The following is a 16,595-nucleotide window of genomic DNA, read 5'->3' on the forward strand; positions in this document are numbered from 1 at the left end:
TCATATTTGCGGCACGTCAATTTTAAAAGTATAGAAGAAGAACATGAAGAAAAGGAAGAGGAAAACAACGAAGAAATAAAGAAGAAGAGAAAAAGAAGTCATTAATGGTCAGAAGAAGAAAATGTTACTCCCTCTGTTTAAAAAAGAATGACCTAGTTTCCTTTTTAGTCTGTTTAAAAAAAATGACCCCTTTCCTTTTTTGGCAACACTCTAACTTCAACTTTCTACGTGACATGTTTAAGGCCACAAGATTAAATGACATTTTGGTATATTTGACATAACTTTAATTTAGATCCACATGATTAATAAGTTTTCTATGTTTTCTTAAACTCCATTTCAAGTCAAACTAGATCATTTTTTTAAACGGAGGGAGTAATTGTCATTCGATTGCAGTTAAAAAAAATGTCAAATGGTCATTTTTAGTAAAATTTGGATTATTAAATTCTTAATTGAATAGATTATATCGTTTATTGTCCGTACATAATCTCATACACCAATAATTTCAAGGATAAAACTATAAAAAAAAAAATATAGAATACGACCTACGGATATGACTACTATAAAAGATAAGGTAAATGAAAAAAATGAGAAGAAACAAAATATCTCGCTTGGTTGAGAATAAATTATTCTAAGATTAATTATCTCGAGATAAATTATTCCAAAATAGTTATCACACCATAAATATGGGATAAAAATAACATAGCAATCTCAAAATAACCAATCACGAGACAAATTATCCTATGGTTTGGAATAAATCATTTTAAAATTAATTCCGATATTAATTATCCCTTATCGCATAGTCAAACTAGCATTAAACTTTTATTTCTAAATAAAATACATGTTTAGATACAATTTTGAACTATTTCAAACTTTAACTTCAGAATCTATGATAGAAAGAAAGGTTAATATAAACAAATCTAAAAGTCTAATTAGCATTGAATTAAAATGAGCCACGTATTTACAAAATTCCATGGTGTCCTCCCCATCCACCACTATTTAAAACACCAAAAAGTAGAATTCAACTTTATTCTCTTTTTTAAAAAACTTTTCATCCAAACATGGCCTTCTCCTCCACCGTATCTCCGAAACATTGCCGCCTCTCTTCCGCCGCTTCCTCCTCCTACTTTCCTAAATTTCAAATACCCCTCAAACTCAACAAAATTACACCTTGCCACTCCTCCTCCTCAAAGTTTCCTCCTTCCATTGTTTGTGTTCTTACAGAAAAACAATCAATGGCGGCTCAGGCGGTTGATGAACCGGCGGCTACTCAACGTCCCGATTCGTTCGGCCGATTTGGAAAATTTGGTGGAAAATACGTGCCTGAAACTCTAATGCACGCACTTAATGAGCTCGAGACAGCTTTCAAATCACTCGCTACCGATGAAGCTTTTCAGGTTCTCGGAAATGATTTTTTTTTTTTTAATTTGCATAAATTTTCAAATTGATGATTATGTAGTAGTATTGAAATAGGGTTCTAGAAGTTTTTTTTGTTTGTATTGATTTTTGTTGCATAAATTTACAAATTGGTGATTTGATTTTATTTGCTTTAAAGGACAAATTGTTTAGTATTGGAATGAAATGGTTGAGAAAAGAGTGGAAATGTGGAATGGATAAGTGTAGTTTAATATTGATTGGTGATATTTGATTTCATTTCCTTGGTTGTTATTATTGTAAATGTTATTATACTTAAATCCTGCATTCTATCAATGCATATGTTAGAGAAATTGAACAAGAGACGTCTGGTTGATTATGCAATGACTGGCAATAGTTTCAGGAATTAGTGTTTTGTTATAAAAAGAACTGATTTCAGGATTTAGTGCTGTATCATTATATCTCCCCCTTTTTCTAGATAGGGGATCTTTAACTAGCTTGGGATTGGGAGAGAGAAGGGGTATGCCACAAGAAGTATCTTTTGCAGTTTTGCAAAGAGTCTGCTTTCACATCTGGGATGGAGACCTATAGGTCAGCAAAAGAGCAACTTTACCATTGTGCCAAAGCTTTCCCTCACTATTGTTGCTAAAATGAAAAGTAAGCTACATATAAGCTGTAAGGATTCTCTTAATGGTGTGAGTCCTTTTGGGAAAAACCACGCGGGCTTGATCCAATGCGGACAATATCATCACCATGTTAAGAGTATTTGTGGGCTGGTTTTGCCCAACAACTATCCGGACCGATAACCGGGGAAATGGGTGCCCTATGTTCCTCTTGAACTGTTAGTTCATTGAGTCATCAACCTTGATTAACAAAGTAAGCCTGTAATGTAAAATATATGTGTCTTTTTACCTCTTGAATATCCACACCCATGTAAGGCTGAGTATTCAACTAGCAATCGCAATTTCCTTTCTTTAATAGTTTTGTTTCCTCTGAACTGGTATTTTATGTGGTGAGCTCGAAACAGATGTTATTTTGCTATGACGAGAAAAGGTTCTCAAGCATAGTGTTTATCGAATTACAAGAGGGGAAACCTGTGTTGGATTCTTAACACAGTTCAAGTCTTCTGAAAAAGCAATTTTAGTTATGACCTTTTCTTTTTGTTAACAACTCTCTTTTGTTCTTTTTTCAATCCCGTTTGTTGTGAAGGCTTGTGATGTCCCATATAAAATGTCTAATTCTTTGTACTGATTTATGTTGTCTGCACTCTGCAGAAAGAGCTAGATGGAATATTAAGAGATTATGTAGGCAGAGAGAGCCCTCTTTATTTTGCAGAGCGACTTACTGAGCACTACAAACGCCCAAATGGCGAAGGGCCACTGATCTACTTGAAAAGGGAGGATCTTAACCACACTGGTGCCCACAAAATTAATAATGCAGTTGCCCAAGCTTTGCTTGCTAAGCGCTTGGGCAAGAAACGCATCATTGCTGAGACAGGGGCAGGTCAGCATGGTGTTGCCACTGCTACTGTTTGTGCTCGTTTTGGTTTGGAATGCATTATCTATATGGGTGCCCAAGATATGGAGAGACAAGCACTAAACGTCTTCAGAATGCGGCTGCTTGGAGCTGAGGTTTGTTTCCTACATTATGAGTTATGTGTTTGTTCTTAGCTTGCTTAATAGAGAATTTGAAAAGTATGTGAATAATTTACGGGCCGACTTTGCTGTTCCATGGTATTCACCAGTGTCATTTTGCTGTTTAAATTGTGTGATAACTTCTATCTGCTCACTTAGATGCATTTTCTCTATACATACATATGTGTGTATCCCAAATTGGACGTCAACCTTTCTTTTTTAGTTTGTCCCACATCAATGTTCATTTTCCTCATAAAAAGTATTTTTCTACCATATTATACAAATAAAAAAGAAGGAAAAAAAATGCTAATAGGAATATTGCTTGCTCTTTCAAAGCTACTCTCTTATATTTTCTTAAAAAAGGAAGGGTCTGACATCTTCTCCCAATGAATATAAAATAATTCGATTTTACAACGCCTCTAATCAATAACCGCTTAAATTGAACTAGGAAATTCAATTTTGTTTGAAGGGAGTACATTTTTTGTTGCATTTGATTCTTATTGAAGTTCTGATGTGGTAAATGCACTCATAGTTTCAGTAACCAAAAGCTTAAGTTCCTAATACTGTAAACTGGAGAGTATACGATAAATCCGTAGTTTGATGTAGAGCATATCATGTGGATGGTATATCTGTATAGATAAGGATATGGAGGTCATTTTTAAAATCCACGAATGAGCCTAACAGATACAAATGCAAGGAAGAAATCTCCCTGGAAATTGCATTCTGCAACAGTTGTGGAATCCCAAGTGCATTAGCTGGGACTTATCGGAAGGACGTACATTTACATAGTATCAATAAAAATGCAAAGAAGTATTTTATTAGACGGTTACTTTTGGCTTCATTTTCTTCCTCTATGGTACCCGTCTAATTTCTAACTACATGGATGATCAGAGTCTCAAAGAGTATCAGACCAGTTTTTATAATTTGATTAAAAAAATAGTATTGAACCATTTTTGCTCTCAAGTTGCCAGCATTTCTTGACTTCATTTTCCATAATTTTACATGCAGGTTAGAGCAGTTCACTCTGGGACTGCTACACTCAAGGATGCCACTTCAGAGGCTATAAGGGATTGGGTTACAAATGTTGAGACAACTCATTACATACTTGGATCTGTTGCAGGCCCACATCCGTACCCCATGATGGTAAGAGACTTCCATGCGGTGATTGGCAAAGAAACAAGGAAGCAAGCATTAGCAAAATGGGGTGGGAAACCAGACGTGCTTGTTGCATGTATTGGTGGAGGCTCAAATGCTATGGGACTGTTCCATGAGTTTGTTGATGATGACAATGTTAGGTTGATTGGGGTAGAAGCTGCCGGTTTTGGTATAGATAGTGGAAAACATGCTGCAACTTTGACAAAGGGAGAGGTTGGAGTACTGCATGGAGCTATGAGCTATCTGCTGCAAGATGAAGACGGACAAATAGTTGAGCCCCATTCTATCAGCGCTGGGTAAGAACTTCTTTTTTGGGTCATGGAAGTGCCTTATTTGTTAGAATCATAGAATGAAAGTTTTATCAGGTCATTCTATAGCAGATCTTTACATCTACTCACTGGTCCAAATTCATTTCTCTTTTCTTCTCCTCATGACTTGCCAGACTGGATTACCCTGGAGTTGGGCCAGAGCATAGCTTTTTGAAAGACTTAGGACGAGCAGAGTATTATAGCATTACTGATGAGGAGGCTTTAGAAGGTGAGTGTTGACTTCTTTAATAATTCCTGATTATAATCTTGGTTTCTGCTTCGGTTCCATTTGAACTCACTCTTTTTAGCGTTCATCTTACAATTAAGTCAAAATAATACAAAATGGCTTGCACATGGTTTTAGCCTATGTTACTTGGACCCTCCAGAATGTTGTTGCATCCGTGTTGGTTCCTCCAAAGATGCACAACTTTGGAGGATCCGGCACACACCCAACGATCTGAGTAACATAGATTTTAACTTTCATCATTGCATCTCCGTGTAACATTTTAAGTTTCACTAATGTTCTCTTCCTGTGTTGATCTTCATTTGTAGCCTTCAAGCGATTGTCTCGGTTAGAGGGCATTATTCCTGCACTGGAAACATCTCATGCACTGGCTTACTTGGAGAAGTTGTGTCCTACTCTACCCAATGGAACTAGGGTGGTGCTTAACTGCAGTGGCAGAGGAGATAAAGATGTTCAGACAGCTATTAAGTATTTGAAGGTTTAATTTGAATCCATTTTTGGATTCACTTTGTACTTTAGGAAACTGAGTGAAACAAGTTTGTTGTAGTGGTAAAATATGCCCATTCTGATGAATAAAACATTTTTCTTGTTAGTTTTTATTGGAGCCCTTGGTTCAAAAACCCCGGTGTCGTTTCCGCATATCCCCTTCCTCCTTTATTCCGACTTGAAATATGAACAAGCTTACAAAGACGGAGTTGTTAATATAAATTTTATTTTGTTCTTTACATGTTGAAGAAGAATAGACCATGAATGACGGTAAGCTCTTACATTGGGATGCTAGACTATCAAAATGAAGGTAAGCTCTTGAGTTGGAATGCTAAACTCGTAACTTTTTATAAGTTGGAATACAAAAGTATCAAAATAGAACACGTTCGATGAAACATGTTCCTAATTACTTGTTCATTTTTGAATTGATACACATATTAAGAAAATAATTATTGACATAATGAATTTATCATTTCTTGATTTGTCAAAATGGACAAGTAATTAGGAACAAAGGGAGTATAATAGAACGAGTTCAAATACTAAAACAGTAAATAAAAATGCTAGAGTTACCAAATAAATCTTTTCAATTAAACTATAAACTTGGGAATTGAAATGCTTAAATTTCGTAATCTTCTAATAACAATGGAGTTCGAATTTTAAATTGCCCTTGTCCCTCTACTTTTTTTTTAAAAAAATAGTAATTAAATACAATACTACTAGTTTTTCAATAAGATAATTGCTTTCATATAAATTAATTTTCATTCCTTTTATCATGCCTTTTTTTTTTACTTCTCCAAATTTTTCGTCACTTAAAAGAAGAAGAATTAATTAGAAGAGGTATGCAACAGTTTCGCCATTGATGCTGCTTTGTATATCGATAAACAGATGATGACCGGAGAAGACAAATTCAAACAGTTCGATTTTCATCTGAGGTCGTTATCTTCCAGTGCTAGAGACTCCAATTTCGTCACCGACCCTGCCTCCGATCCTTCTCTTCTCAATTCCGTCAGTTTTTCTCTCTCTCTTTCTTTCCGTACACACACATTGTTTAATCGATAAATATGATATTATAAATCTGATATTGATTTGGATTTGTGGTGTATAGCAGTTGAATTGTTGATTGTTTTTTTTTTTCAGGCTCAAAAGTCTTTGTGATTTAAGTTGGAGTAAGAAATTAGAAAATTATTGATTTTTAGATGATTTATTTAGCCGATATTAGCTTATTGAGGTGTAGCAGTTGAATTGTTGATTGTGTTGTTTATTTTCAGGTTCAAAAGTCTTTGTGATTTATGTTGAAGTAAGAAATTAGAAGATTGTTGATTTTAGATGATTTTAATAGCTAATATTAGCTCATTGAGGTGTAGCAGTTGAATTGTTGATTGTGGTGTTCATTTTCTGGTCAGAAGTCTTATGTAGAAGAGAAAACTTAGCAGATTATTTATTGATATAGATGATTTATATAGCCAATATTAGCTCATTGAGGTGTAGATGTTGAATTGTTGATTGTATTGTTCATTTTCAGGTCAAAAGTCTGTGATTTATGAAGAAGTGAGAAATTAGAAGATTGTTGATATAGATGATTTATATAGCCAATATTAACTCATTGAGGTGTAGCAGTTGATTATTGATTGTGTTGTTCATTTTGAGGTCAATAGTCTTATGTAGAAGTGAAAAATCTGAAGATAATTGATATAGATGATTTATATAGCCGATGTTTGCTTGTAGCAGTTGAATTGTTGATTATGTTGTCATTTTCAGGTCAAAAGTCTTTGTGATTTATGTAGAAGTGAGAAGTCAGAAGATTTGATTGCTAGAGTTTATCCTCATCTGAATAGGATATTTCAGCGATGTCTTTCTTCAATTTCGCAGTCTCAAACCTCCAATGGCCTTCTTCTATTGGTACACTCTTTCCCGTGCTTTCGTGTTTTATGCTGTGTGCTATTTGAACTGAACTTCTGACTACATTTTGCATATAAATAAGTTGAAATTAAAAGAACTTCTAAAAAATTGATATTTATATAATATTATCAGATACTTGTTTCAGTATGAGGTAGGTAAAATCTCTCATTTTTAATTGCCTTATCTTGTGTGCTATTTGAACTGAACTTCTAACTGCATTTTGCATATTAATAAGTTGAAATCGTTAGAACTTTGGAATGTTCTTAATATAAAGACTATCGGATACTTATTTTTTTGGAAGAAAGGTAACATCTTTTCCTTTTTACTGTTTGTTTAAATCAAATAGTATAGTTCATCGGAAAGAGACAGTTAATTATGCATAACTTTGGTGCTTACAAAAGCAACACAATGAGAGAGATTATCAGATACTTGTTTATGTAGGAAGAAGGTAAAATTTCTCCTTTATTACTGCTTGTTTAAATCAAATAATTTAGTTTGCTGGAAAGAGAGAGTTTATTAAGCATAATTTCGGTGGAGCTTACAACAGCAAGACAATGAGAGAGATTAAAAAAGACCAGTGCTGCTATTATCAAAAGGGATAACTGTGTCACGAGTAACCTCGGAGGTAAAAAAACCCCGTCTTTTCAGATAGTTCTGAAAAGGTTCCGAAATCTGAGTCTTGGCTGGTGGAATCATTTCAGCTAGATTTTAACTTCTTCTGCACTAGCTTTATCTGTGTTGAAGGAGGATATGGGGTATACCGCACACTTGACAGGCACTCATGTATACATGTACCTCCATCTACCTATGTTTGCACACTTGGACATAAACCTTTAGTTGGACTCTACGTAGTTAATTAAACCGGTTTATTGCTTACATAAAGGTCACACTAATATGTGAAAGATAATTTTTGAACTTTCTATAGTGAAATTCTTTTATGCGAAGTACTTCTTTAAGGAATTCATGCCTATGGCTTTGAATTTACCTTGTATTCTGATACATGATTAAATTCGAGCCACTTTATGGCTGTATTTCCAAAGTAAGCATTTATTTCCACTATCGTGTTTTTTTCCCCTCCCAGGACAAGGTATATACTAATTCTAAACATGTCTTTTTTCATTGTTATATAGGCTATACTTCAGTTTTTTCTCGACTTTGGAGATGTGGTCCTGCATGATGCTGATCCTAATTTACGGACCTTTTTTAAGTCATGCTTGAGCCGGTAGGGAGAATATCATTACTTTTCTTTGTTAAAAGTTTGATGATTTTCATTTGAGCCTAACCTTTCATAATTGTGGTAATATGTTATAAGCATGCAGTTAGAAGTTCCTTCTTCTGATGTAGTAGATTGATATATTTTTATTTTACCAGACATAACATAATTAAATCACTCTACTTCGTGGATTTGTTAAGCAATTCTTAATGCTTACTGCAGTGAGTTTGCAGACCCTGTTGTTGCAGAGGCAACCCTTGACTTTCTGAATGCAAACAAGAAAAAGTTTTCAAGTTCGTTTCCTACTTTGCTTCCCCAGGTACATATTCAAGTCAAGTTGCTGTTAATTAATTCTAATTTATGGGGGTATAATGCTCAAGACATCAATTGTAAAAATAGAAGAATAGCATCTTTGAAAGAGGGTTAATTTGATATAATTATGTGGTACTGTAATTTTTTTTTGTCTTGATACAGTGCAGGTGAAGCAAACATCCCATCCCCTCTCCGTTATTTCTGTATTTAATACCGTTAAAAAAAAATGTAATTAGTAATAGATATCACTGTTCTACATCCCTTTGTGCATGTAAGAAATTTTTTTTTGATAAAAAAAAAAAATAAATAAATAAAAAAATTTCTTACATGCACAAAGGGATGTAGAACAGTGATATCTATTACTAATTACATTTTTTTTTAACGGTATTAAATACAGAAATAACGGAGAGGGGATGGGATGTTTACTTCACCTGCACTGTATCAAGACAAAAGTAGATGTGACAGTTCTACATGTTGGTATAGACCATCTGTAGCTTTAACACATTGATTTACCCTGATTATATGAATCATATTGCAGTAACCTTATGATGGGTTGAATGTGCTAACACTATTGATCTGTCTAACAAATATGATATATGCTAATCTCTCCATTCTAGTTTATGTGGCAACATTTCCTTTTTAGTCCGTTCCATAAGAATTCAAGAATGACAACTTTCTAAAGTTGATTTAATTTAAACTTTCCAATTTACCCCAAATGACTAGCATGTTTAAGATTACAAGTTTCAGTAGTATTATAGCCACTCAGATATTATGACAGTTTAAGACCGCAAGTTTAAGCTAGCGTTTGGCTATAAATTTCCAAATATTCTTGGCAAATATTATTTGGATGAAAATTTGGGTGAAATTTCACCATGTGTTTGGCCATAGTACTTGGGAAACACATTTCACTTTTTTAGAAAAATATGATTTATACCCATAAGTTTTAAAAACTATCAAAACTAACCATAAGTTTGTATTACAAGTCAATTGGATCTTCGTTGCAACAAATAACAAGTAGTGTCCATGACACTGGAGCAATGTGGTAGTTTGGAGTGAGTGCAACAAGCATCATTCCATACATCGTGAAGTAGACAAAGCACATGACTTTGTTACCTTTAGCCGATTGTTCATCATTTTCATCAACAACCATATCATCACTTTTATATTCATTGAATATTTCATCACTACTTTGGTGTTCACGTTAAAAATCATGTAATGCAACGCAAACAACTACTATATAAGGTGTTTTTGTAAAGGATAAAAGTTTGGTGTAAAATTTCAATTTTTAAAAGATCTCAAATAATGAGATTTGGCCCAAATTTGGGAATTTGGAATATTTGCTAAATAATGGCAAATTGTATGGACAAACACTATTTGCCAAATTTTTCTCCAAATATTACTTGGGAAATCTATGGCCAAACGGGTCCTAAAAAATACTCCTTTCTTTCTCAACTTCGTGTATGTTCAAACTATGCCACATAAATTGAAATAGGAGGAGCATAATTTTGCTGAACATGCAAATTCGTACTAGTCCTGCATATGATGCTGTCCTTTACCTAATATGCACATGTTAGCCTTCTATTTCATCTTAACCTGAACTAGTTTTGAATCTTCTCTTAGTTGTGGTTGTGTAGTGCAAACTATTTCTAATTTTATACAAGATCTTTCCATAAAATGTACTTACAAAAGATGTTTGCATAAAAGGTTTTGATATCTGTGGAATAAGATTATTGAATAATTTCATTCATTGCTTTCTATGTCATGTACATGGCTTTATATATACATAAAAGATTGTGGAATAGAATCACCTAAATCTTTACATTAAGAGAAAGAATCAGAGATATGATATTCTAGATTACCACAATTATCCTAAGATCTTAGAGGATCATATCTTGATATGAAGAATATCTTCTCATCTTAGAGGATCACATCTTTGATGACAAGAATATCTTCTTGGAAATCCTCCATCAGCCAACAATATCTATGAAATGTTTCTGATTTACTGGCCATTTTGTCTATATATTTGTTTAGATGTTTATATGCACTAGGAAGCATGCAAATACGCTAATCTGATCTCTCATGACATTGCAGTTTTTCCCATTATTGCTGAAGCTAATTGCATGGAATGGGGAGAAGTAAGTCTTATTGTCATATCTCATTTATTAATAAAAGATGGGGAATTCTATAGAATTATGACAACGAATGGATAGATTATGGTACTATGTTATTTCTCTTATTTCATTGCTCTTGTATCTTATATTGGCTAATCAAACCTTGGCTTTGAATTGTAAAGAAAGTAATTTGGTTTAATATCCTTATTCTTTTCAGCTTCTTATTGTCTGTTTTTTTGTTGGTAAATTGTGCTGAAATAGATTTCCTTTATTGCACTACATGGCACCAAGATTTGTCAATTTAATAATAACAGTTTGGTTGCTGCTCTGTTGTTTGGACTTTGGCAACTGCATAGGTTTTAAATGGAGTGAGCCATTAGTTATTTTCAGATAGTAGAACCTGTTGCTTGTTCTTGCACATGCCTGCAGAGGGCATTTTATTTATTATTGTGATGGCAATGCCCATGAAGGACTGAAAAGTTGCTTTCTTCTGATTGATGGCACTTTAGTTATAATTGTGATGGCAATGCCCATGAAGGGACTCCTTAATTGTTTTCTTGGCCATGAAAAAATTTGTAGTAGTGTCATCCTTCAAGGGTTAGATGTTACAGCGACAAAATCTTAGCTTTCTGAGTTTCTTAAATTTAGAAACTGCCTCACTTGCCTCTTGGGCTATTCACAGGAGGATCAGATACTAACACGATCAAACCACCATTTTTAGTTTGGATGCACAAACTAAGCCAGAAAAACTTTGAAAATAAGGGGGACACGACAAGAATAACACATGGGCTAATTTATGAATTTAATCTATCAAAGGACATTGATTTTTTAGCTCAACATATGAAGGAGAACTCTGTCGAACTCAGGTTTTAGCATCACAAACATTATGTTCAAGTCATGAAAACCTACAATGAAGTATAGTAAGTGTCTAACATACTTAAAAGTGCTTTGGAAAACATTATTATGACTGAATGTCTAAATCTAATGCAGAAGTCTTCTCCTCTTCTTTTCTGATATGAAACTTGGTCCTATAAAAGTGATTGAAATAATTGTATATCCTAAAAAGTATCAAATTTTCTTTTTCCAAGGGTCCAGTTGCGCCCTAAAGAAAGAAGAAATAGTTCAGAACTAGTGCTCAGTAAGAAATAGTTCAGAACTAGTGCTCAGTGTTGAAAAGAATGGTACACATGTCTGAATTTAGAGAGAATTGTCTAAATCTTTAGAAAAAAATATAGAAGTATAGGGAAGTATCAACCACATGTCCTGGCTCCTAACCGTTGGCATGTTGAACTTGAGTATGACTCCACTCCCGTATGTAACCTAAAATTTGGTGTTCGTGCTTTCTCTGATTTGTAGTTATATAGTTAACCAAATTCTGCCAAATTTGATTTGCCATCATAGATGTAGGTGACCTCTCCATGGTTGCAGAAGTTTTGCTTGAATTCTCATGTGTCCTTCAGCTTTAGAAATTGACTCTTATGGGACCTCTTACCTTCTCCAACATGCTAATCCATGTCATGAATGGACAGTACACTTTGCGACATTTGATGTCTCAATTTTTGGACTATTGTACTTATGCTTGGATAAATAATATGGTTGCTAATCAACTGTCAAAAGAGGCAGACTGTAACTGAAGAGGATAATGTATAGTGCCTTTCCTCTGCTAGTTTCTCCTCAACATTTTTTTTTTCTTCTTATCCAATGGCTAACAGAATTTTCTGTATGGAGTACTTAATCTTATACAGTATGACAGATTTAATTCTCCTAATGTTTATGAACCTGCACTTAACAAACACTTTTGATCATTCATGCAGATTGGAAAAAGCATTTCGTAGAGTATTTCCTGGTTTGATTTCCCAGGGGTCATTTCTTCCACTATTTCCATCAATCGTAGACTTTCCTAGTGAGTGTGTTACTTTATGTCTTTCTTGCTAATCCTTACCCAAAGGAGAAAAAAAAGTAAAATGGTAAGGTTTGGGGTTGTGATTTTACTCTTTGAATTGTTCCAAACATATGCTTGATCTTGCAAAGTGATATCTGACCAAAACTTAGTCGAAAGAGTTAGTATATTTGTACTTGAAGCTGTTGTTCTATCAAGTTGCCATAAAGATCCAATTGTGGTGCATTCTAGTTATTCCTTTTCTTTTTGCTATTATAAGACATTTTCATTTTTGCCAGTATTGGTTGTGGCACTGGAAAAGGTGGAAAAGAGTTCAGGATCACTGGTTGGCAGTAGCATAGCTTCAATACAGAAGAGTTCAGCTCCAGAGGTTGTTATTTACTCATCAGAATTATGAATTATTGAAATTTCCAAATTTTGGATATGATTGTAGAGATTCCTCTTGGTAACAGATGTTGCTAGCACTCATGGATGAAGCATATACAGGATCAACCATAGGAGATGGAGGGGCGGACTCTGAATCTGAGGATAGCTCCACAATGGCAGTAGCTGAGCCATTCTTTCTTGAGCTGCTCAAGGATGAGAATGATGGTCTAGCTGTATGGTCTTTTCTATGTCGTAAGCTCTAGATTGCTGCAGGTTTGCATGCTATTAAAAGAGAAATTAAACTTCGGAGTAAAACCAGTATCACTTATTTAGCTAGAAAAAGTGCAAATAACAGTGCCACACTTCCAATATGTTAATCCATGCTTCTTTTGATGCTCTCTCTGATGATATCATCTACTAGATCATCCTATAGTTAGTTCTCTTACCAAGTTTGTCTAATCTGAATCGTTCATGGTTCTCTTGATCTTTAGGAGCGTCATTGGGCTTCTCCTGCAGTAGCTGTGGCTCTACAAGCAGCAGTTAGCACGTCTATGTCTGATAGGCTGAAACAAGCACTGAGAATGACACCTCGGCTGCTTGATATGTATACTGCTATAGCGATCCGTGAAGTCAATGATTGTAAGTTCCATCCATTTATGCAGGAGAGCTTTTTCGCTATATAAACGAGGAAGCAACTTTATGAAGAGCTTGATTCATAACGTTTCTGTTGCAGCTCTTATTTGTGCTCTGGTTCCCCTACTTATGGCAAGATATTCCAATCTATTCCCAGAAAAGTTATTCTTGTACGAGGTATCTAAGTGCATGTAGATAAATTGAAGAGTGCCTTCTCAAATTTATTTTCATGTTGATGAGGCAATATTCTATTGGAGGAATTTCCTATGGTAGCTCTATAAATTAGCATAAGCATTTTTTCTATTTTGCTATGTAATTTTAAAGGTACTTGGATTATTGTTCCCTTTCTGTAGAGCAGAGGTGCAGTGACTCCTTCCTGTAGAGCAAATTGCCTTGCTTCTTCTTTTCATGCCTTTTCATGACTTTCAAATTTTAAAAATGAAGTTTGCTTTTCTTTGAGTCAGAGAATTGTTCCAAGGCATTGAAGTTTATATCAAAACTGATATATGTGCAATGAACCACGGTGTCTAGTACTGGAAATATAATTCCGGTTTCCGACCTTGTTTAGAATTTTAGAAAGAGGATAACTTCACTGATACCAAAAAAAAAAAAGGAAGGAAAGAAAGAAAGAAAGAGGGTAGCATTTTTGAACGGGCTAGTTACGGTCCGTCTCTTATAGAAGGATCCTTCTTCTAATGCTGGTGCCCTTTGTGTTGACGTCACCTTTGTACAGTATCAGATTAGTGGTTTTTATTCTCTGAGTGTACTTAATTTTAATTAATGATATATCCTACACATATTTGTAGGTTCAAAAGAGGATCTTAGAGCTCATGCTTGCTGGCTTTAATCGATCTCCCAGTTTCATTGCACTTCTGAAGGTATTGTCTACACCTAGCGAATCCTCACCTTTAATCTGTATATTAATTCAACATCGAGATGGTTAGAATGGTAATAAAGTGCATTCCTGCATGACCAGCGCATCTTCTGTTTCTGATTTTTTCCGTATCTCATCTCTAACTTTTTATAATTAAATTCTTCACAATGAATCATAAGACCCGCTATCCCCATTCTTTCCTTTTTACTTTCCCTTTTCCTCGATTTCATGTGCTCACAGCCACCCTTATGTTTGTGCAGAAGCCTATAGTGGACAGACTTGGAGAAGCTTATGATAGTCCGTCGAAGGTGACTGGACCTTCTTTCCCAAGACACAATAAGACATATTATCTATCTCATTTAACCTGCAAGAATTGACTGAAGTTAAACTTTTCTCTAGACTGAACTGGCATTACAACTATGCTGGGCAATCGGGGAGCATGGAGGTGGTGGTGAAACCCACAAAGATGCTGCTCGTGAACTCTTTGAGAGCTTGGAATTACTTCTCTATGAAAACCTTTCATCAAGGTAAAATGTGAATTGACTGCTTCGCACAACATCAGAGATTCATTTTAAGATGCCACTCTTTACTGATTTTTTATGTTTTCCTTCTGCTCATAAGCCGTGTGCGTCTGCGTGAATCAGCTCTTGGGTCTGATTCCGCAAAATCCAGAAAATCATCACAATCAAGGCTATTATGTTTTGTTGTGACTGCCATTGCAAAGCTTGCCACATATCACCGGGAACTGTTGCCCAGGGCCCGTGTTTCCTTAACAAAGGTTAGTGTAAGCTATCACCTTCCAGAGAAAAATAGGCTTCCATGGCAGCAGTTTGATCATGGTGGTAAAATGCCTCCGAGATTTTGGGTTATTAAGCTTAATAATTTGGTCAATCTGGTTGACAGGTTGCACGTTCACGAATCTCAGATGCAAGGGTCTGGAAGCGTGCACGTGATTATTTGGGTCTGATGAATGAACCTGCTATATGTTTGTCTATCTTGGGCCCATGTGAATCTCCAAGTAAAGGGATGCAGAAACTTGGCACAGTGAACTGGAGTGAAGGGGGAACTAAAATGATTTCGCACCTTCCATTTTACCTTTTAGGTGCACAAGAAGGTAAGCTGTGCATAACTTTTTCTTCAGTTTTTTGGATGACCGAGAAATCCATCTGGAGCTAACTCTTTGGGCCAACCACGTCCTTTGAAACTCGGGGATGATGTACAAGTTCCTCAACCTTTGCCAATTGAGCTAACTTAATGTTATCTAAATTTGATCTTTCATAAAAGAAAACTTGAATCGTTACTAATGATGTATAAAACATGATATGCAGGTCCGCCCCATGATTTCTCATTTATGGATGTTCTTCCTGGAAGTTAGTTTATCTCCAGGAGTTGCTTGTGATTCATGATACATGTGCTTTGGGCAAAGAAGATTCGATAATCTGGGAGGTGCTGTTCAAAGATGTGGAGTTTCTTCTTCTTGTTGATTCAATCCATGTAGCTTATGAGAGATTTGAAGTGATTTATTTAGGCTTCCCGACGTACCCAAAAAAAATAAAATTAGTTCATCAGAGGGATGTTTTTGCTTAATGCTGGAATATTAGAATAGGAAAATGTACATAAACTCTATTTTTTGGCGTGTATGATTTTGGTTTTTAAATGACTTCTTACTTTAATAGGTATACTGGTTTTACTAATTGCCTTAACATCAATGCAATATTTTTTTCTTTTCTGGGTACAGAGATTATCATTCTATCTTTATGTGAAGATGTTTGGTTGGACACGGAGTTTAAGAAAGAAAAAGATAACTTTGAGTCTTGTGGTCTAAAACAACTTCTAAATAGAGAAAAGGCAGAACATTGGGTCATGTGAGACATTTATGTATGAAGTTGGTACATTGCTTTTGCAGTTCAAACTTTTATCACTAGGGTTTGAAATTAGACTTGACAGTCCCAAACTTCAGACCTGAATGTTTGAAGTTGACATTAGTTCAAACATTCAGGTCTGAAGTAGGCATAACTCCATCATTCCGAGTCTTCACGAGTGGAGATGATCTCATTTTTCAACAACATACCCAATGTAATCCCACAAG

The 16,595-nt window shown here is 35.0% G+C and overlaps 2 protein-coding genes across 2 annotated transcripts; both read left to right on the plus strand.

Annotated features, from left to right (window-relative positions):
- The first annotated feature begins 1,031 nt into the window (after window positions 1–1,031).
- Window positions 1,032–5,210, plus strand: LOC125865219 (tryptophan synthase beta chain 1). Its single transcript, XM_049545426.1, has 5 exons — window positions 1,032–1,394; window positions 2,646–3,002; window positions 4,014–4,456; window positions 4,603–4,697; window positions 5,021–5,210. Exons 1-5 carry the CDS (start codon window positions 1,059–1,061, stop codon window positions 5,194–5,196), a joined length of 1,407 nt encoding a protein of 468 aa, XP_049401383.1. The 5' UTR covers window positions 1,032–1,058; the 3' UTR covers window positions 5,197–5,210.
- Window positions 5,211–6,012: 802 nt separating this feature from the next.
- Window positions 6,013–16,179, plus strand: LOC125865119 (uncharacterized). The gene is made up of 16 exons (XM_049545290.1): window positions 6,013–6,203; window positions 6,957–7,097; window positions 8,228–8,319; window positions 8,533–8,629; window positions 10,714–10,757; window positions 12,548–12,636; window positions 12,912–13,003; window positions 13,086–13,232; window positions 13,491–13,638; window positions 13,733–13,809; window positions 14,439–14,510; window positions 14,767–14,814; window positions 14,906–15,033; window positions 15,128–15,284; window positions 15,410–15,620; window positions 15,835–16,179. The coding sequence occupies exons 1-16, from the start codon at window positions 6,084–6,086 to the stop codon at window positions 15,879–15,881; spliced, it is 1,710 nt and encodes a 569-aa protein (XP_049401247.1). The 5' UTR covers window positions 6,013–6,083; the 3' UTR covers window positions 15,882–16,179.
- Window positions 16,180–16,595: the final 416 nt, after the last annotated feature.

Source organism: Solanum stenotomum, chromosome 5 (assembly GCF_019186545.1).
Source record: "Solanum stenotomum isolate F172 chromosome 5, ASM1918654v1, whole genome shotgun sequence".
NCBI classification, from domain to species: Eukaryota; Viridiplantae; Streptophyta; class Magnoliopsida; order Solanales; family Solanaceae; genus Solanum; species Solanum stenotomum.

Coding starts and splice junctions, on each gene's coding strand:
- LOC125865219 (XM_049545426.1), top strand. CDS start 1,059: ATGGCCTTCTCCTCCACCGTATCTCCGAAACATTGCCGCCTCTCTTCC. Junction 1,395..2,645: donor CTACCGATGAAGCTTTTCAG/GTTCTCGGAAAT, acceptor TGCACTCTGCAG/AAAGAGCTAGATGGAATATT. Junction 4,457..4,602: donor CCCCATTCTATCAGCGCTGG/GTAAGAACTTCT, acceptor ATGACTTGCCAG/ACTGGATTACCCTGGAGTTG.
- LOC125865119 (XM_049545290.1), top strand. CDS start 6,084: ATGATGACCGGAGAAGACAAATTCAAACAGTTCGATTTTCATCTGAGG. Junction 7,098..8,227: donor CCAATGGCCTTCTTCTATTG/GTACACTCTTTC, acceptor ATTGTTATATAG/GCTATACTTCAGTTTTTTCT. Junction 15,285..15,409: donor CCCGTGTTTCCTTAACAAAG/GTTAGTGTAAGC, acceptor TCTGGTTGACAG/GTTGCACGTTCACGAATCTC.